General features: G+C 43.5%; 2 protein-coding genes across 3 annotated transcripts; both read right to left on the bottom strand.

The window, feature by feature from the left end:
* Positions 1–799: 799 nt before the first annotated feature.
* On the bottom strand, positions 800–10,230 carry ELK1 (ETS transcription factor ELK1). 2 transcript variants are annotated; one of them, XM_075259594.1, is made up of 6 exons: positions 9,849–10,230; positions 9,238–9,446; positions 6,798–7,229; positions 6,007–6,417; positions 3,817–3,918; positions 800–3,136 (listed from the first exon to the last, which is right to left on the bottom strand). In XM_075259594.1, exons 1-6 carry the CDS (start codon positions 9,952–9,954, stop codon positions 3,038–3,040), a joined length of 1,359 nt encoding a protein of 452 aa, XP_075115695.1. In that variant the 5' UTR covers positions 9,955–10,230; the 3' UTR covers positions 800–3,037. The 2 variants fall into 2 exon arrangements, with proteins under 2 accessions (XP_075115695.1, XP_075115696.1); XM_075259595.1 differs by having other exon boundaries at positions 9,238–9,405; positions 9,849–9,974.
* A 6,157-nt stretch (positions 10,231–16,387) lies between these two features.
* Positions 16,388–22,077, bottom strand: UXT (ubiquitously expressed prefoldin like chaperone). The gene is made up of 6 exons (XM_075260477.1): positions 21,947–22,077; positions 20,446–20,527; positions 20,224–20,291; positions 19,833–19,940; positions 16,934–16,997; positions 16,388–16,624 (listed from the first exon to the last, which is right to left on the bottom strand). Exons 1-6 carry the CDS (start codon positions 22,006–22,008, stop codon positions 16,577–16,579), a joined length of 432 nt encoding a protein of 143 aa, XP_075116578.1. The 5' UTR covers positions 22,009–22,077; the 3' UTR covers positions 16,388–16,576.
* Between the last annotated feature and the right edge of the window lie 21 nt (positions 22,078–22,098).

Genomic DNA, 22,098 nt, shown 5'->3' with positions numbered 1-22,098 from the left:
GGTTAGTAGAGAAAGGCCTTAGGAAAGATGAGGGAGAGCCGCAGAGACCACACACCCCTGTAAATAAAAAATATGTTACCCTGAAATGTTTATGTTTAGGAGGTGTCACTGGGCTCCCCCTCTGTCTGGCATCTGTGGAACATTCCTGAGGAGTTCTTTGGAATAGGTGGAGCCTGACCACCAAGAAGGGAATGTGAGATACAGACTGTTCCATGATTGGTTAAGAAAGGGGAGGGGATACAAAAACAAAATCAGAGTATATACAATGAAAGGATAGAAAGCAGCAACCCACTATAGGAATCCCAAAAATCTAGAGATCTGGGTCATGGATCTAGACATGTGCATAAAGGTTTTGACATTTTACAAAAACAGGTGATGGATCTAGAGAAATGGAAATGAAAAAATATAAAGATGTGAATGATGAATCTACTGATATAGATGTTGACCAAAACATTCTGCAAAAACAGATCATGTATCTAGATATATGGATGAAACTATTGAGATAGATGTTGACCAAAACATTCTACAGATATGGAGGATGTATCTAGAGATATGCATGATGAATCTAGAGATGTGGATGATGAAATTATTGATATGCATGTTGACCAAAACATTCAAAATATATGGATGGTGCATCTAGAGATTTGGATGATGACTGAAAATACAGAGATATGCATCATGGAAAATAAAGAAATGGATGATGGACCTAGAGATGGGAATAATCACTGAGACAATGTAGAGACATGAATTATAGATCTACAAAAGTTGATGATTGAGAAAGCAGATATTTGGAGCATGGAACTAGATATGTGAATGACTGATTCAGAGATATGAATGATAAAACTATAGATATGGAAATTAACGGAAACAGTCTAGAGATATGGATTATGATGAAACATACAGATATATGAGTCATGGATCTACATATCTGGATCCATCTAAAGATATGGATCCATCTAAAATATGGATGAAATAATCTAGACAAATCTAGACAGGTATAGAAATATGGATGCTGGACTTAGAGAATCTAGCAAGCTGTAGACATTCTAGAGATATGAATGCTGAATCTAGAAATGTGGATGTTTACTACATAGATCATGATATCAGAGAATAAAGAGTTATGGATGATGGAATCTAGATACATGGTTTAAGGATGAGATCATCTAGAGAGGAGGAGGATGATGACTGAAAGAACCTAATCAATAATCTAGAAAGCTACCCATATTAAATATGATGGGACATGAAGAAATGGATGAGATTCTATTAGAATTTATGGAGATGACTGAGGACAATTGAAGGATTGAAGGTATAGATTATCCAGAACAAGAGAAGTGATGTCCCAATGGAATAATATACCACAGGAGTGAGATAATATTCTAGGAAGGGTGGGTGGATTATACAAAATCCGAGAGATAATACCCACCTCCATGAGAGGTGGGTAGTGAAGCTGCTGCTTTCTACTCAACAAGAAATAATGAAATCAATTTTCATTTGCTTCAAGAATTAAAGAACATCTAAAAGCCACGTTCTAGAACAGCCTTGACCAACCTCAGACCTCAGTTAGTCATTGGCAGGGAAGGGGGCAAAAATGAGGTGCAGTAAGAATCTCACCTCTGACAATCAGAGCCCCCTTCCTTAGATCAGAAAAAAAATAAAGATCAGATTCTTGAACTCTTTTGGTTTTCCAATTGGTTGGGTGCCCACCGCCGTTCTAGTCTACTCTTATTCAGAACATGCATCAGTTATCCACGTAACCTGAAAGAGGGTGGAGGGACACCATAAAAGCAGGATCCGGAAAAACATAACATAAGGGAGGAAACGAGAAAAGTAACCCGAAAAAAGGGTAGCAACACAAAGTCTAAATATAGTCTTATCTTCATCAGTGGCTGAACTTTCTGCTGCTCGAGAAGGAGGTGAGGAGACAACTTGATAAAGGTGTGAGAGACTCTGTGTTCTAGAATCTCGGTAACAAATATAAGAAAGATTTTCACACTCCCGAAATAAAGCGATCTGCGGCGTCTGTGCAACTTTAGCAATAATGCACAAGAAAGCGCCAGCAGACCGTCTGTGCTAAGTGCTATCGAAAAGGTTCCCAGGCATCTGGGAGAAGTAGACACATCTTCTTATAAATACAATGACATTCTGTTATCTACCTGGAAACCATATTTACTCAAATGTCTGTTCCTCAAGTGTCAGCCATCTTTGATCCAGCATGACCTCATTTTATCCTCAAGAACCGTCCATTGTCATGATGAACAGCAGGATGTTCTTGAGTCGATTACAGTTCTCCATCTTACCTCTTTCAGAAGTTTGGTCTATGTGACGATGACCTTCTCAAACCCCATATAGAATTAGGTTCTTCTCCTAAGTATGAAAATAATTAAATCAGATTTTTAAAAAGTTCTTCACATGATCTGAAGATCATATGTCCGAAAATTTAGCCGTGTTGGAGGCTCCAAAGTGATGGCCATTTTCGAGAACATAGCTATATGAATGGTACCCAGTTGAGAAGGTCTAGTGACACTTGTAGATGCAATTAGAAGTTGGTGGATATTATGAAAACCACAGGACATGGAAATATCCATGGCCAAGTGGCCATTGTCATCAGAGGAGGATATTTAGAGTCTTCTCTATCATATTTCAAATTCAGCCAAGCATATGAGGCTCTTTACAGCTCTCCACCATGTATGACAGTCATGGACTTGGTGGTGGAACCCTCTTGGGGGTCATAAGGAGGCTTGTCTTCATAAAACGAGTGCGGCCAGTAATGTTGAAACTCACACATTACTTGGTAACCAACCACCATGGATGAAGGAATGTCTTCTGAGTGGTGAGTTGCACGCCGGGCTGGATGTCATCAGGATGTCCCTGGTAGGTTTTCTTGATTACAGCCACTGAACTGCCCAAAGCAAAACACAGGCTGTGTCCATGTATATATCACAACACAAAAAATATACATCTCTGTCAACAGGTAAGAGACACCCAAGGATTTGAGTGTACTTATAGAGAACTTGGAGATCACAGCTGTGTGGGTTCCTTATGGCTTCTGAGGTCCAGGCGAAAGGACAACAGGGGTGGATAGTCCATCAACGCTGAGGGTCGGAACATGGATCTGGTTGCTTCCATTTGTTGGGAACTGGAAATAAAAGAAAGATTAGGATGATGTGAGGGTTTCATGGGGAATGGATCATGGACAGTAAATCTTCTCATCATGTGACTCAAATCTAGCTATTTGGGAAAGAGGAACAAACTATTTAGGAATCTCAGATTCCCATCTCGTAGCTAGAATTGCTTAGTGCAGGTTGAGTTTTTTATTCACCCTCTCTTAAGCTGGAAAAGAAGGCTACAATTAGAACTTTACAAGACATTACAAAATTTGTGCTCCACCGTGAGGAATGATGGGACTGTGTCTTCACCATATAACTTTTTCCTACTTAAGAAGAAAGGCCCAAGATGTTTGCTAACATCCAAAACCTAGGTGCGTAGCAATTGTCCAATATGCTCCTTAGTTGCCAAAACTTATAAATCTGGCAAGGGTCCTTGTAGATCACTGGAAGGAAGACCATAAGGAAACATCACTCTGGGTGTGTGCCAGGTCTCCACTTGGGCACTTCGTATCTTAAGTTTTCAAACTATGTGTTCTTCTAGAATTGACTATGTGGCTCCAGTTCTACTACAGGTCAGTACTTCTGCTACCATGCCCACTACGTCCTGCCCCTAGATTTATACCACCTTGTACATAATGTACCTGTTCCCATAGAAAAGCAAGCAAAGTATTGTAGATATCTATGACACATGAACAATGGTAGAACTTACCTGGAAGGACAACTTTGCAGGACTTCGAGGAGCTATGGGGCTGAGTGTGCTCCAGAAGTGGATAGAAGGGGGAAGGGAGCTTGGGGTGAGCAGTAGAGGTGTCTGAAAAAAAGATCAATAGATTAATTAAATATACATGACTAGGAATTAGTCGCTGATACACATGTAAACCATGATGCTTGCCCTGGCCACCATATCCTGCGAGGTACACGTGCCATTTTGTGTTCAGATTGATACATGAGATGTAGCCAATATTTTTGTATTCATGCTGGGCTGGGATCTCAGCCGCTGTGTATGAATATTCATGACAAGATGGGATTTCTGCAAAGGATCAGATATTTATCTAGAAGAACAGACAGGCGAGGCCTGCGGATGGTTCTCAGTCATATTCTACACCACACAGAGTGGTAACAGGACAACTACAAGGTGTTACTTTATATACAGGCTATTGAAGTCAGGTAAAGGTCTACCATACAGTAGCCACAATATGATCACATTGTTCACCAGCATAATAGTGAGCGCAGCTCTGGAGTATAATACAGGATGTAACTCAGGATCAGTACAGGATAAGTAATGTAATGTATGTACACAGTGACTGCACCAGCAGAATAGTGAGTGCAGCTCTGAAGTATAATACAGTATGTAGCTTAGGATCAATACATGATAAGTAATGTAATGTATGTATACAGTGACTGTACCAGCAGAATAGTGAGCGCAGCTCTGGAGTATAATACAGGATGTAACTCAGGATCCAGTGGCATAACTACAGCTGTAGCAGCGGAGGCAGCTGCCACGGGGCCCGAGACATTAGCCGGCCTGGCGACAGCCGCTACCGCTGCGTTTTTTTCTTTTTTCTTAATAGGCCGTTACCGTAACGGGCCCTATTTACTTACCGATCCTGGCTGGGCTGGGATTGGTAAGTGACACCGCGGGCCCCACAAACACTATCATTATACTCGGGGGTCTTTGCAGACCCCCGAGTATAATGATCGGAGGCCGGCGAGAGGTAAGAAACATAAAAAACACTGTTACTTACCTCTCCATGATCCGGGAAGGCTTCAGGCCTAGTTGTCTGACGTCTCTGACGTCACATGAACCTGGCCTGCACCCCGGGTCATGTGACATCTGATGTCATTGAAGAAGGACGACAGCAGAGGACTTCAGCGGAGACAGGTAAATAAGAGTGTTTTTTTATGTTTCTATTCCCCCTGGGTCTCCAATTATTATACTCTGGGGTCTGAAAAGACCCCAGAGTATATTAATTGTTTATGGGTGTCCACAGGGGGCATAACACTGTGTGCAGGGGCCACTAAGGGACATAATACTGTGTGCAGGGGCCACTAAGGGACATAATACTGTGTGCAGGGGCCACTAAGGGACATAATACTGTGTGCAGGGGCCACTAAGGGACATAATACTGTGTGCAGGGGCCACTATGGGCATAATAGAGTGCGCAGAAATACAGAAGAGGGGGTCGGACGAGATCTTCGGCGTCGGTGGGGGGGGGCCATGTCAAAAGTTCGCCATGGGGCCCTGCCATTCCTAGTTACGCCACTGACAGGATCAGTACAGGATAAGTAATGTAATGTATATACAAAGTAACTGAACCAGCAGAATAGTGAGTGCAGCTCTGGAGTATAATACAGGATGTAACTCAGGATCAGTAATGTATGTACACAGTGACTACACCAGCAGAATAGTGAGTGCAGCTCTGGAGTGTAATACAGGATATAACTCAGGATCAGTACAGGATAAGTAATGTAATGTATGTACACAGTGACTGTACCAGCAGAATAGTGAGTTAAGCTCTGGAGTATAATACAGGATGTAACTCAGGATCAGTACAGGATAAGTAATGTAATGTATGTACACAGTGACTGTACCAGCAGAATAGTGAGCGCAGCTCTGGAGTATAATACAGGATATAACTCAGGATCAGTACAGGATAAGTAATGTAATGTATGTACACAGTGACTGCACCAGCAGAATAGTGAGTGCTGCTCTGGAGTATAATATAGGATGTAACTCAGGATCAGTACAGGATAAGTAATGTAATGTATGTACACAGTGGCTGAACCAGCAGAATAGTGAGCACAGCTCTGGAGTATGGATGTAAGAATTTTTGCAGGGTCCTAACACTCAGGCCCCACTGACTACACTTTCTTAATCTTTTATTAGCATCTTCCTTACCAGGGAATGAGAAGTGATGACAGAAGATGCACTCCCAGGAGCCAGCAATGAGTTCACAGCAGCGTTCATCTTTTCCGGTGCTATCACAGAAGAAAATGGAATTTCTAAGTCCTTTGGCTTTTTCCCTTTCACGGGCTGTGCTCCTTCAGAAGATGACACTGGAGGAGTTGTATCCTCCTCCTTCTTCTCCTCCTCCTGAGAATCTGTCTTTCCCTTTACCTCCTCCTCCTTTTCTGGTGAGTTGATGACTACCAAAATCTCCTGGGCAAGTGGATGATCAGATGTAGGGGTCTTTAAATCTGGTAGAGAAGCAAGAAAGACTTGGGGTTCCGAGAGGTCCTCAACATCTGCAGAGGTGTCCTCAAGAGGGTCCTCCACCTTAATATCAGGAGTTGGTGGATCAACTGTGACCTATTAAAAAAGGTAAAGCATATGGTATGATGACACAAGATACAACTGAACATGTTCTTTCAAGGTTTCAGAAATTTCCCTCTAATACTTAGTTAATGGGGAAAATGGCCCATGTTGCTATACTTAGCTTTGGGACCATGGAGCTGCAAGATATGGACACAAAAGAAATGGGTTGTCCCCATTTTTAGTGCACATTGGCACACTTGGACCTTGTTCCCTATAAGGATTGTAAAGAGTGACACAAGCATATACCAGGCCCAATTTTTATACTAGGAGTAAGATTAAAAAAACAAAAAAACAGGAGGGGAGTCTATTTCTGCTTATGCTATGTTACCCCCCCAATATCCACCACCCATGTGTCCAGTGTCTGGTGGCATTACATGGAGCTGGAGTTCCTTGGAGCTATGGATGTTGACTTCTAAGGAGAGATCTGCATCGTCCTGCTCCACGGTCTCGTATGATGGGATGCTGATACTTTGACCTTTGGCGTCTGGTAGGGGAGGAACTTCAGCTGGAGGCAAGACGTCCGGTTTATTAGCCTTGGGCTGCACACTGGGCGGAGTCTGCAGCGACTGGATGGTGAATGTGGAATAGAGGCCAGAGCGCATGTACTCATTGCGGCTAGTCTTGGGGCTGCTCCGCACCATCTTGGGGACAAAAGGGGAGTTATCCCCAGGTTTGGGGGTCTGGGTCAGTTCATTCACAGAGTCCCTACACTTGTTGTCTTCTTTGGAGGGCTCACCGCTGCCTGGATCTGGGTAACACACAAACTTATAGACAAACTTTTGCCCGCTGACTTTCTTGATAATGTTCTAGAAAGACAAAAATAAATAGAAATTTTTTTTTTTACAAATTTTTGAAAAATGTTGCAGCATACAGGAAAACTTAGGGAAGTCTAACTACTGATGGTCTGTTGGTGTATCTGTGGGAACCCATTGATCTCTATAGTGAGGATCCTAAGCACCAAGCACAGAATGTTGGACTGTAGCAGGAGCGGACATGTTTGTGGATGGATTTGGTAGAGATCCACCTTTAATAACATGGCATCATCTTTTTAAAGAGGTACACTAGTCCAAATAGCCTTCTAATGCTGAGTTCACGCAGAGTTTTTTGGACCAGATTTTGATGTAGAATCCGCCTCAGAATTTGGCTCCAAAGAACGCCTTCAATTGACTTCAATGGGATCCATTCACTTTTTTTTTCCCGCTAGCTTTTTTTTACCGCTCGCGGAAAAAGAAGCGAGCTGCCCTATCTTGCCACAGATTATGCGGCTGAATCAGCCGCGGCGTCCGCGGCGTGAGACTCTCTCCCGACTAGGCCCATTCATTTGGGCCTAAACAGGAGCGGAATGCCACGACTGGATGTCGGTGCACCGCATCGACATCCAGTCGCGGCTAGCAGTGGGAGGTGTTTTTTGAAGGCGGATTCTAAGGCGGCATCCGCATCAAAATCTGGTCCAAAAAACTCAGTGTGAACTCAGCAGTAAAAAGGTCACAGCCACGTAAGAAGATGCCACTTGTGACATCTGGGACATGAGACCACCACTCACATCTACAGGGTGCCTGAGAGAGACTTGCAATGGTCACCATTTATAACAGGTAGAGCAGACAAAAAAGAGAGAGGCCTGAGCAACCAATCAACTCGCAGCTTACATTTGCAAACCTGAAAAATAGTAACTGCCTTCTGATTGGCTGCTGCAGACAACACCTCCATTTTGTCACTACCAGGCCAATTATACTTAACTCCTAGCAACCAATCAGATTACAGTCAGAAAGTGAAATATGTGATCTGATTGGTTGCTACAGAGTTATCCCATAGCAAACAGACTCAAATTGGTTGCTATGGACAACGACTCTGTTTTATTCCCCCAGACTGGTTTGTTTAAAGGGGCCCGGTGTCTTTAAGAGGTGAAATCCAGCCGGTGACCACCCGTGACTCACACATCCTGTTTTGTTTTAGTATAAATACTTTTCCAGATTTATTTTTTTTCGTCGCTTAAAGGGGAACCATCACCATCATTTGTTATAATATAGTGGAGTTACAGGGGTCCCATGCAGATGGCAGACCTCTTATTACTATGGGGTACAGGGTCAGTCATTTACATTGCTACTCCTGCTACGAGCACCATTTCCCCATACATTCGGGTACTGCAAATGCTTTTGTGGGGTCCTTAGAAGTAATGGGCCCAGCATTGATTGACTCTATTCTTTATCTAATGTGTTGGTGACAACCCACTCCATGATGTCATGGCAATGAAACGTGTACATTTTTGATCACCCCTTCATGTCACATGGGATCAGGGGATCTACCCGCTCCCCCGCTCTAACAGCTCCCCATATCTCAGCTGACACCACAAAAAGGAAGATTATATAATTCCAATAATTCAGAAAATGCTGGATTATCAGATTTATATTGCATTGAGGAACAACTCCCTAAAATCCCTCAGTTGCCAAAAACTGACCCCTGGCTATCCCTAGTTCTGGAAAGCTGGGTACTGAACAAACCCTATGGATCTAAGCATGATTTTGTAGCAGGCAGGTGTAGAGCTTGCAATCATCTGAAGGTGGTCTAAGACCCATTTTTCCCAGGCTCCTGAATGGCAAACCGGACCATCAATGCTGTCATATGAACGCGGATGATATATCACGACATAACTAAGCAGAGAACGGGAGAAGGCATCTAAAAGGTATATAACCATATCGGAATCCACCCAGCTTTCTCAGAATCAGATATAACTCATGACATTATTGAGTTATATCTGTTTCTGGGAAAGCTGGGTGACTAGCAGTGTTACTCTAGGCATGCTGGGGGCACCCTCACCTTGTCGTAGTAATATCTCAGAGCCCGGCTCAGCTTATCGTAGTTCATATTGGTCTTGTTTTTGCGCAGGCCCCACAGCCGCGCCACCTCCTCCGCGTCCAGCAGCTTGAACTCTCCATCGTTGGACGTCCAGGAGATGAGGTGCCGGTGACTTTGCTCCTCCAACAACTGCAGAAGAAACTGCCAGAGTGTCCCAGAAGGGTCCATCTCTGCCAGGAGAAGGGGAAGCAACGTGAGGCGGCAGGGCAAGAATGCAACACAAACACAGGCACGGGTGCCAAAGTTAACCATTAACAGGAGGGCAGCAACCAGTGGAAGGACGGAGAAGGGACACATGTGGGTGGACGGCGGTGGCGGAGCGTGTTTCGGTCTCTCCTAACTCCATGCTGTCACTCTACCCCGTCGCTCTTGCCACTGTACAAATGCCTGGCATTGAGGAGCAGCGGGCACGGATCAGCCACAGCGTGGGAGGAGGAACAAGGGCACAGGTAGAGCAGCCAACAGATTGACAGCACATGTTTTGACAGCCATCGCCGACAGCCTTCTTGCACCAGCACCCCCACCAGGATCAGCAGCACCCCCACATTTTTTTGCTTCCTTGGCCCCCCTACCTGTCTGCAGTCTCAGGCGCCTCTCCTGTCCAGAAAAGTCTCGCAGATCTGGTCGACTTTGCTCTTGAAGGGTCTTTGAGTGACGATCTGTCCCTGCAGCAACCATGAGGCTGCGGAGGAATCAGCCTGGAACATGGTCCTGGATCTGAGGAGAAGTGAGGAGGAGAAGGGTGAAGATTTTTGGCCTGGTTCAGACGGCAGCGCTCTGTTTTCCTGCCTCCCTCCCTCTCGTCTCCATCTCTCTCATATACTCTCCTCCGCCTCCTACTTGTTTTTCTTGTTTTTTTTTCCAATGTCTGCCCCTCTTCCCTACACCCAGCAGACACAGGAGAGAATCCTGTTTTACGTCAGAGGGAAGGAGAAGCAGCAAGGGGAGGAGAAGAGGGGAGGCGACAGGGGAGGGCAGACGCCAGACGGGGTCCTGGGCGCTCAGAAATGGATGTGGGCACACAGCTGTACAGAGCACGCCCACTATACCCTGTCAGTCACTGGCCCATACACAGGACCTATCTGCTTCTGGGAAGGCTGAGTGACAACCTATATGGCCGTCACGAAAGTCTACATGGTAATGTGGTGATGCTTTACCTTGCTCTAGGTCGATGTCATTCAGGGTTCTGGGAAAGCTGTGTGACAAATAATAAGGCCACCTTTATGGCACTCACACAGACAACACCTATAAACAGACTTCAATAAGTTAAGCAGTGATGCATTTCCTTTAGTGCAGATTTGCTATTCAGGACTCTGGGAAAGCTGGGTGACCGCCAATATAGCAGTCATTGGAGTTCTGAAGAGAATAAATGACTAGTAATATGGTAATTCTGCACCTTGTCCTGTATTGCTGCATAACTTGGTGGGCATGCTATTCAGGGGTCTGGGAAAGCTGGGAAAGCAAATATGGTTGCTGTAGGAGCATCACTGATGAACAGATCTCCATAAAGCATTTCTTTTAATGTTGCATAACTGGGCAGATTTACTATTCAGGACTCTAGGAAAGCTGGGTGACCACTAATATGACTATTGTTATCACTCCTGCAGAATCAGTCCTGAATAGATATCTCTATAGCTAAGCACTGATCATGTCCTTCTATCGTATCGCTGCATAAATAGGCATATTTGCTATTCAGGGATCTAGGAAAGCTGGGTGGAAACCAATATGACCACTGTTATTACTCTCACAGAATCAGTCCTGACTAGATATCTCCATAGCTAAGCACTGACCATGTCCTTCTATTGTATCGCTACATAACTAGGCATATGTGCTATTCAGGATTCTAGGAATGCTGGGTGGAAACCAATATTAGTGCCATTGTGATACAACCAGGAACGATGTATACTGATCCTGTGTATGACAATATAACTAAGCAGATTTGCTTTTCAGCACTCTAGGAAAGTTGGGTGAGCATATATATGACCATTGTTATCACTCCCATCCATCCTCTATAGACATCTCCCTCTATATGACCTCTACTTTATCATTGCATTTTTGTTTCTCAGGGCTCTAGGAAGGCTGGGTAGAAATTAAAATAATTGCCATTGTAGCTCTTCAAGCAGAAATAGTGAATTGCAATTCTGTCTAATTTGGGAGTGATGTGTACCGCTCCCGTGTATGACTGTATCACTAGGCAGATTTACTATGCAGGGCTCCAAGAAAGCTGGATGAGTAACAATATAACCATTGTTATTTACCATACAGGAAAAGACGTGAAGACCAAAGTGACGTATGTTCTTCGTATTGAAATTAGGCAAGTTTGTTATTCAGGGCTTTAGGAAAGCTGGGTGAAAACCAAAGTGGTCACCATCATAGCTCTCAGAGGTAGAGTACAGAATTGCACACCAGTCATGCCATATTCAGATAAATCCTTCTCTCCTGCATCACTACTTCACTAGATAGATTTGCCTTTCCCGACTCTAGGAAAGTTGGGTGACACGTCAGTAATAACATTTTCTGATGGATTAGGTATTTATTGGATCTGATAGGATTCGGATTATCAGATCTTCTGGATTACATTGTGCGGTCTCCTTCTCTGCTCATCTCCCAGATTATTTTTCATCCTGTGCTGGACTATCAGATTCCAGACAACAAGACTTGTTCACATTGACATCAATGGGGAAAAAACATGTTAGAAAAAAGCACAAGTACAAACCGCCATCATGGCACCACATGAATGGTTAATATGCTACAAGGATTTAACCCCTTTTTCACGCTTATATTCATAGGTCGAGATTTACTGAACCGGGGAAAAAGGGGGGCAATTGCCCATAGCAACCAGAATCCAGGACATGAGACCTGATTGGTTGCTATAGACAACTGCTAGACTTACAGGCAGCAGGCACACTTCACCAGGTACGGCTGCTTTGGCATGGAAGAGGTTAAAATCCCATTAGCCTCCCCCAGAAGCCCGCTATATTTAGCACCACATGGGGCTTCATGGTAGCGGACACTCCTCTCGATAGAGGTCTGCTCCATCAAGGTAGGGGTTAAAATACCATCACCCTCCTCCAGGCGCCCGCCATATTCAGCATCATAGGTAATTACTGGTGGCGGGTACACCTCACCAAGCAAGGCTAATCCGGCACGTTAGGGGTTAAGATACCATTGCCCTACCCCAGCTGCCCACTATATTCTGTGCCCCTGGCGGTGGGTAACTTCACCATGGAGTTCTGCTCTGGCAATGAAGAGGATAAAATCCCCTCTCCCCCTCCCCCATGTGCCCGCTATATTCTGTGCCCCAGTGGCGGGCACACTCAGCATTAGAATAAGCCTTGTTTGTGTGGAGGTGACTTTATGTATTCGCCCCATTCCAAGCAGCGACAAGGCCTCGTCGCCATGGCAACAGAGAGAAAGCACTGCCAATGGGAAGACAAGCGGAGATTAACCCTTCTCCTTTAGGCAGTCGGTGCAGATTCTGGAGTCGTCTTCTTCTGCCATGTTCAATGGGTATATCTGGGAAAGCTGGGTGAAGACCAGTATGACCTCCCGTAATGGTGGTCACCCACCTCTCCGAGGGAACAGAATGGCTAATCTGTCTTGTCTTGCATTAAATACGTACCACTGCATAGCTTGGCGTCCGCAGCTACACTCAATACCACCCAGCTTATCCAGGAACAGACTAATGACAAAAGAGCAGCTCTGAAAATGGATGACATAATGGCGTGAAGTGCCAAATGTAACTGCCCCTTCTATACCAGCACTCCAATGTACTAACCATTCTGCAGGCTATAAAACGGAAATCTACCAGCATCCTCTGCTTTACCCGTATCTGCATGGAGCTTATTGAAAAGACCCAACTTTATAGATGGAGAAAAATTACATTTCCATCAGAACAGGAGCTCAGCTGTACACAGTGATTGCACCAGCAGAATAGTGAGTGCAGCTCTGGAGTATAATATAGGATGTAACTCAGGATCAGTACAGGATAAGTAATATAATGTATGTACACAGTGACTGTACCAGCAGAATAGTGAGTGCAGCTCTGGAGTATTATACAGGATGTAACTCAGGATCAGTACAGGATAAGTAATGTAATGTATGTACACAGTGACTGCACCAGCAGAATAGTGAGTGCAGCTCTGGGGTATAATACGGGATATAACTCAGGATCAGGACAGAATAAGTAATGTAATGTATATACTGTGAGAATGTGACAGGCAGAGTGCTGCAGTCCCAGTATATCTGCCCCAGATTTCTGACGTATGTGTGGTCCAGGGTAGGTCTTGAGTAGGCCACAGCCCCAGGTGTAGTTCCCAGGTTCATTACTGGGCCACAAAAGGCTGCAGAGCCTGTAATTCAGGGCAAATCCTGGAAGTGAGAGGAAGTGTCTAGGGCTCTCCTGGCACTGTGAGTCTGCCGAGATAGTATTGTGTTCTTTTTGGTTGATTTGTGTGGCTGGTAGTAAGTCCCATGTACAGTTAGTATTTGTTAGTTAGGCTAGTTAGCGCTCAGACAAGCAGGATTTTGTTTCACACTTTTTTTTAAGGCTGTATTTTATTTAAAGGGGCTCTATCATTGGGAAAAGTCATTTTTAACTAAGCACACACTTGCATAGCCTTTAGAAAGTCTATTCCACACATACCTTCTGTATGTAAATTGCCTCAGTAGTTTTTGAATGAGACCGTTTTTATTCATATGCTAATTAGCCTCCAGCGAGCACTGGAAGTCTCAGCGAGCACTGTCTGCTATGTATACAGCACAGGCTGCTGCTGATGACTCATCTCCCTGCTTGCACACACACACAGCAGAGAGAGAAGTGTTCGCTGAGAACTTCCTGTGCTCGCTGGAGGCTAATTAGCATATGTATAAAAACGGTCTCATTCAATTACTACTGAGGGGATTTACATACAAAAGTTATGTGTGGAATAGCCTTTCTAAAAGTTATGCAAGTATGTGCTTAGTTATAAATGACTTTTCCCAATGATAGAGCCCCTTTAAACCCCCTCCTCATAAAGAAGCATCTGACCGAAATGGGACTCCAGAATAGAGGAGGTTTGTCTGAACATGAGCCAGTGTCCATCACTGCAAAACTCTGGATACCAAGAAAACTTTGTCACACCTTTGGAATCAGGTGCTGACCATCCCATCTGATATTTTTCCAAGCTGCACGGAATCAAAAGGACTGTAAGTTATGATGTTTTCTGTTTTTTCTTCTTCTCCTTTTTATTATACAACAGTTTTGCTTCTCTACGTCATATTTTTTTGCCTTTTTTATTTTATATACAGTGGGGCAAAAAAGTATTTAGTCAGTCACCAATAGTGCAAGTTCCAGCACTTAAAAAGATGAGAGGCGTCTGTAATTTACATCATAGGTAGACCTCAACTATGAGAGACAAAATGAGAAAACAAATCCAGGAAATCACATTGTCTGTTTTTGTAAGAATTTATTTGCAAATTATGGTGGAAAATAAGTATTTGGTCACCTACAAACAATCAAGATTTCTGGCTCTCACAGACCTGTAACTTCTTCTTTAAGAGTCTCCTCTTTCCTCCACTCATTACCTGTAGTAATGGCACCTGTTTAAACTTGTTATCAGTATAAAAAGACACCTGTGCACACCCTCAAACAGTCAGACTCCAAACTCCACTATGGTGAAGACCAAAGAGCTGTCAAAGGACACCAGAAACAAAATTGTAGCCCTGCACCAGGCTGGGAAGACTGAATCTGCAATAGGCAACCAGCTTGGATTGAAGAAATCAACTGTGGGAGCAATAATTAGAAAATGGAAGACATACAAGACCACTGATAATCTCCCTCGATCTGGGGCACCACGCAAAATCTCACCCCGTGGGGTCAAAATGATCACAAGAACGGTGAGCAAAAATCCCAGAACCACGCGGGGGGACCTAGTGAATGAACTGCAGAGAGCTGGTACCAATGTAACAAAGCCTACCATCAGTAACACACTACGCCGCCAGGGACTCAGATCCTGCAGTGCCAGACGTGTCCCACTGCTTAAGCCAGTACATGTCCGGGCCCGTCTGAAGTTTGCTAGAGAGCATCTGGATGATCCAAAAGAGTATTGGGAGAATGTCCTATGGTCTGATGAAACCAAACTGGAACTGTTTGGTAGAAACATAACTTCGTGTTTGGAGGAAAAAGAATACGAGTTGCATCCATCAAACACCATACCTACTGTAAAGCATGGGGGTGGAAACATCATGCTTTGGGGCTGTTTCCCTGCAAAGGGGCCAGGACGACTGATCCGGGTACATGAAAGAATGAATGGGGCCATGTATCGTGAGATTTTGAGTGCAAACCTCCTTCCATCAGCAAGGGCATTGAAGATGAAACGTGGCTGGGTCTTTCAACATGACAATGATCCAAAGCACACCGCCAGGCCAACGAAGGAGTGGCTTTGTAAGAAGCATTTCAAGGTCCTGGAGTGGCCTAGCCAGTCTCCAGATCTCAACCCTATAGAAAACCTTTGGAGGGAGTTGAAAGTCTGTGTTACCAAACGACAGCCCCAAAACATCACTGCTCTAGAGGAGATCTGCATGGAGGAATGGGCCAACATACCAACAACAGTGTGTGCCAACCTTGTGAAGACTTACAGAAAACGTTTGACCTCTGTCATTGCCAACAAAGGATATATAACAAAGTATTGAGATGAAATTTTGTTACTGACCAAATACTTATTTTTCACCATAATTTGCAAATAAATTCTTACAAAATCAGACAATGTGATTTTCTGGATTTGTTTTCTCATTTTGTCTCTCATAGTTGAGGTCTACCTATGATGTAAATTACAGACGCCTCTCATCTTTTTAAGTGGTGGAACTTGCACTATTGGTGACTGACTAAATACTTTTTTGCCCCACTGTAGGTATTAAAGCCTTTGTGTGCATATTTGAGTGGGGTTCCCACTAATCCCCCAAATCAGATGGTGCTGGCTGCATGTATCTAGGGTGCGCGGACTGTGTTGGGGTGTGATTTACACTCAATTTGCAGTCTGATTGCAAGATTGAGTGAGTGGAGTGAATTAACCCCTAACCGCTAGGATGTCCCATATGTAACAATTGTAATAAGTAATAATCGTCTGCACAGAACACAAAGTTTATTTCACAATATTTTCAAAATAATCCGTTACGGCCGCAGTCTGAACTGGACGCGGGCACAAGCACCTGACCTGTACATGTTCTGTATCACACATGTATGTGCTCATTCTCCTATGACTCCTTGATCACTTCATTGTCCCATTAATTTTGGGGGTCTGGAAGAGTCCAACAGCTACTATTACTGATCTACTGGATCATTAGGCAGATCCTGCAATTCACGTAAACCCTGAAAAAAAAAAGCAAAAACCCATCAATTTAATGACAGTATGACCCCCCCCCCTTCCCCAATAGGGCTTATAGTTAGGAACAGCCCAGCCAGATGGGATCACCCCCTATTATCACACAGCATACATCCTTATCAGCCACTAGGTGATGCTTATATGATATGCTTGGCACAGGGTGGATATAGGTAGGTGTATGAGTCACCTACTGCTTGTAGCACTATAGACTATGCCATAGTCCATATATGGCACAATCTATAGTGTCAAATGTATTACCATATACAGTCCACAAATAACCCTTCCGTGGGTCTCACCTCTAGAACCAGTCTGATATGGGCCTTTATGTTCGCAGCATCTTTGGTCAGACTTTCACTTATACTATAAAAAGAAAACAATGTGTAAAACACAAGACATATAACTTCAGTATATCAGCATCCATATGTCCAGTCTAGACATATCTAGATTTGTTGAGTCTTGTATAGCGTTATATAGACAGATAAATCTATGGAGACTTGGTAAATCTAGATTAGCTAGAACTAGACTACAGTCCCTGACAAAAGTTCTGTCGCTTACACATGTTGTTGAATCAAAAGCTTATAACCTGACTTTAAATTCACCCATTGGTTTTAGAAATGACTCCTATGAAAGCTGAAACCCTCCCAAATGTTTTTTTTTTTGTTAAGAAAATAAATTGGCTTCACCGCTGAAATATTGATCATTTAATGAACACAGAGAGGTCAAATTTTGGCAAGACAAAAGTTTTGTCACCCACATAAAGTAATGTGGAAATCAAACCAATAATTCAGTTCAAATACAAAGATATGTTTCCTAACATTGGTGAATCAGGTTGTGGTGCTGTTAGAGCCATATTTAATATTTTGTGTGACTTCCATAAGCTTGAAGGACGGCATCCATGTGTTTCAACAATGACTCCTACAATTTATTGATGAAGTCATCAGGAATATCGAATAACGCCGTCTTACAGCCTCCCAGAGTTCATCAAAAAGCTTCCTCTTTCATCCTACCCCAAACATGCTCAATGATGTTCATGTCTGGTGACTGGGCTATCCAGTCCTGGAGCATCTTCATCTTCATGTAGAGATGGATGTATGAGATGGGGCACCAGCCTGCGGCAAAATTTGACCCATTTTATGATTGGGAATGTAAGAGGAAGCTGATACTTATTGATATTTAAGGCTATTGCTATTGCCTTCCACCTTGCAAATGTTTTGCATACCGCCATACTGAATGTAACCCCAGACCATGATCTTTACACCACCAATATATCTTGGTGTATCTTGGATCCAAATGGGCTCCAGTAAGTCTCCTGCAATATTTGTGGCTGCTGTGGTGTAATTCAACTGAAGATTCATCTGAGAAATCCACCTTCTGCCACTTTTCCATTGTCCATCCGTTTAGCAGGCTGTGGGCCTTTAATTGCCTTCTGTTTAGTGCTGGCTTCTGGGCACTGATTCGACCATGGAGGACATTTCGAGGCAGAAACCTACAAACTGTTCTAGTTGACACAGGGACTTGAGGTGACCAGGCCTGTTGGAGCTCTGCTGCGGTGGAAGAGGGGCTGGCTTTTGATTTTCTAACCAACAAACGTTCCTCCTGAGCAGTTGTCTTGTGGGGTCTGCTGGACCTGGGCTTGTCAAAAACATCTCCTGTCTGTACAAATCCTTTTTTTTTTTTTTTTTTTAATTCTTTTTTTTTTTTTCTTTGTTTGTAGATTGTGAGCCCCACATAGAGCTCACAATGTACATTTTTCCCTATCAGTATGTCTTTTTTGGAATATGGGATGGAAATCCATGCAAACACTGGCAGAACATACAAACTGCTTGCAGATGGTTTTTTGCCCTTGGTGGGATTTGAACACCAGGGCTCCAGCGCTGCAAGGCTGCAGTGCTGACCACTGAGCCACCGTGTGGCCCCCCCCCTTTTTTTTTTAATTCTTTGTACTTGACGCTGAGACACATTAAAGGTGCCAGCCACCTCTGCACTGGATCTGGTCTGCAGCCTCTTGATAAAATCAAGGCTTTGGTCGCAGGGTTGAGTTTTGGCATGCTGTCAGAGGTGAAGGTGCAGTTGAAGTGAAGGTTTGGGGTGCTGGAGTTCTTCTTATACACACCCACTAATTAACCGATCAATTAGTGAGCACTGGTGAGGCTGTAAACTAGGATTGGAGGCATTATATGACAAGGCGACAAAACTTTTGTCTTGCCAAAATCTGACCTTTCTGTGTTCATTAAATGATCAATATTTCACCAGTGAAGCCAATTTATTTTCTTAATAAAAAACACATTTGGGAGGGTTTCAGCTTTCATAGGAGTCATTTCTTAAACCAATAGATGAATTTAAAGTCAGTTTATAAGCTTTTGATTCCACAACATGGAGAAGTGACAGAACTTTTGTCTGGGACTGTATATAAGATAAGATAAGATAATCCTTTAATAGTCCCACCTTGGGGAAATTTCAGAGATTAGACAAAGTAGTCTAAATGAGTCTAAATAATATGAGAGTTTGTTTATAAGCCTAGAAAAAGGTAGGTAAGATATAAAAAGCTGAGATACATCTAGATTATACAATAGTATTCTAGACAAGTCTGCATCATATGAGACCTGACAAACCTAGACTGGACAAGACACATCTAGACAACAGCAATATTGACAAATGCACAAGACTAAACAATACTAGATACATCTAGAGAAGAGTAGTCCAGACAAATCACAAAAGATTAGATATATTTATTTTAGAGGATCTAGACATGCTACATGATATCTGTCAAGCCTAGACAACTCTAGATTAGTCAAGACTCCACAAACCTAGATTAGACAAGAGTAATCTAGACAAGTCTTTGTAATACATGGGAAGTCTAGACAATTCTTAGATTAGATGAAACTCCACAAACCCAGATTAGGCAAAAGGTAATCTAGACAAATCTAGATCACACAATAGGAGTCATGATTAATCTAGATTAGATATGACAAAATAAATTAGCCTAAACACAAGACTAGTCTGTCAAGACTAGCTGGTTTTGTGTTTAGACAAATCTAGATTAGACACAATATAACACCTGAATTATTCTAGAGTAATAATAGATAAATTTAGATAACTCAAGACTAGCCTAGACACATCTAGATTAGACAAGACAAGGCTATCCTAAATTTAGATTAGACCAATCTAGACCATAATTCACATAAACCTTCTTACTCTGTCAGCATTTTGTTCTTCTTCTCAATAAACCTGAGAGCTTCATCCAGAGTCAGCTCAGCAAAAAATCCAAATCCTAAAGCCACAAATATCTTGGAGGCGTCAGGGCTAAGGAGGAAGAAATCAGCAGAGTATGAATATGGAGTTAAGGAGTAATAGTGACATGTACATGTAATATCCCGACAATGTAGGCCTGATGATGGTGGCGCTATTGAGTTCCTGTTTATAACTATGTTAATTACTCTCTGTTACCAGCCATTTCAGGCTGGTGATAGTGGCAACAAGCCCACAAAACTCTCTGTGCAATGGGTGGACAAATTAGAGGTTATGTTATGTGCACAGTGGGGGTTGGGAGGACAGGAGATTGAGTAGAGTAGTACTGGGCACTCACACCTCGGCATTCACATAGAAATTGCATCCCAAGTCGACCTGTGTCTGGAGGGGCCCCGTCTCCAACTCCTGCAAGAAGATAACAATCAGTTTATAGTTCCTGCCAGAAGGGGGCGCACAACAGCTGCGCACCCCTACACTACGACTGCTGTATCCACTAGTTGATTAATATATACAGTGATTGTTCCCTGTAGGGGACCCAGACCATTAAACAAACCCATACCTGTAGCTTCTCAATGACGTTCTTTAGCTGCAGGTACTGACTGATCTTCTCATACACACTGTCACGATTCTCCAGCACTCTCCTGTAACAGAAAAATATAAAAGATTTGTCTATCAACCGATACTGATCATAGAGGGACCACTGACTGGCACTGATCATAGAGGGACCACTGACTGACACTGATCATAGAGGGACCACTGACTGGCACTGATCATAGAGGGACCACTGACTGGTACTGATCATAGAAGAATCACTGACTGGCACTGATCATAAAGGGATAACTGACTGACACTGTACATAGAGGGATCACTGACTGGCACTGTACATAGCGGGATCACTGACCGGCATTGATCATAGAGGGATTACTGAACAGCACTGTACATAGAGGGACCACTGACTGGCACTGATCATAGAGGGACCACTGACTGGTACTGATCATAGAAGAATCACTAACTGGCACTGTACATAAAGGGATCACTGTCCGGCACTGTACATAGAGGGATCACTTCATTGCACAGGGATCACTGACTGGCACTATGCATAGAGTGATCACTAACTGGCACTGTACATAAAGGGATCACTGTCCAGCACTGTACATAGAGGGATCACTTCATTGCACAGGGATCACTGTCTGGCACTGTACATAGAGGGATCACTGACTGGTACTGTATATACAGGGATCACTAACACTGTACATGGAGGGATCAATGACTGGCACTAATCATAGAGAAACTACTTGCACTAATCATAGAGGGATCACTGACTGGCACTGATTATAGAGGGATCACTGACTGACACTGTATATGGAGGTACTCTATGACTGATACTGTATATAGGGACACTGTGATACTGTATATAGGCACTCTATAGCTAGCACTGTGATACTGTATATAGGCACTCTATGTCTAACACTGTATATGGGGACACTGTGACACTGTATATAGAGATACTGTATATAGGGCACTCTATGTCTGACACTGTAATACAATATATAGGCACTCTATGACTGACACTGTATATGGAGGTACTCTATGACTGTTACTGTATATAGAACACCCTATGACTGACACTGTATATAGGGACACTGTGATACTGTATATAGGCACTCTATAGCTAGCACTGTATATAGGGACACTGTGATACTGTATATAGGCACTCTATAGCTAGCACTGTATATAGGCGCACTGTGATACTGCATATAGGCACTCTATGGCTAACACTGTATACGGGGACACTGTGATACTGTATACAGGTTGCTCTATGTCTGACACTGTATATAGAGATACTGTATATAGGGCACTCTATGTCTGACACTGTAATACTATATATAGACACTCTATGGCTGACACTGTATACACGCACAATATGGCATTCTCCTAGACACATGGGGAACTCTCAGCCTGTTCTTGGGGGTGTGGCCTTTATATAACATTCCCCTGAAGTTACAGGTCACATGTCTGCACAGGTCACATGACCGGCCCTGGCGTCACGTGGCACGTACCTGAGGTCCGTCTGCAGGGTGTCCGTCAGGAACGTCTCGTACCTCAGGACCTTCTCCTCCATGTCCGGAGCAGTCCCGGGGCAGCTAGCACCGCGCAGACTCTGACGTCACAGACCCCTCACCCAGTCACATGACTAGTAATGACGTATTAG

The sequence above is a fragment of the Leptodactylus fuscus genome, chromosome 11 (assembly GCF_031893055.1).
Source record: "Leptodactylus fuscus isolate aLepFus1 chromosome 11, aLepFus1.hap2, whole genome shotgun sequence".
Lineage (NCBI taxonomy): Eukaryota > Metazoa > Chordata > Amphibia > Anura > Leptodactylidae > Leptodactylus > Leptodactylus fuscus.
This window is presented reverse-complemented; position numbering and strand designations above follow the sequence as displayed.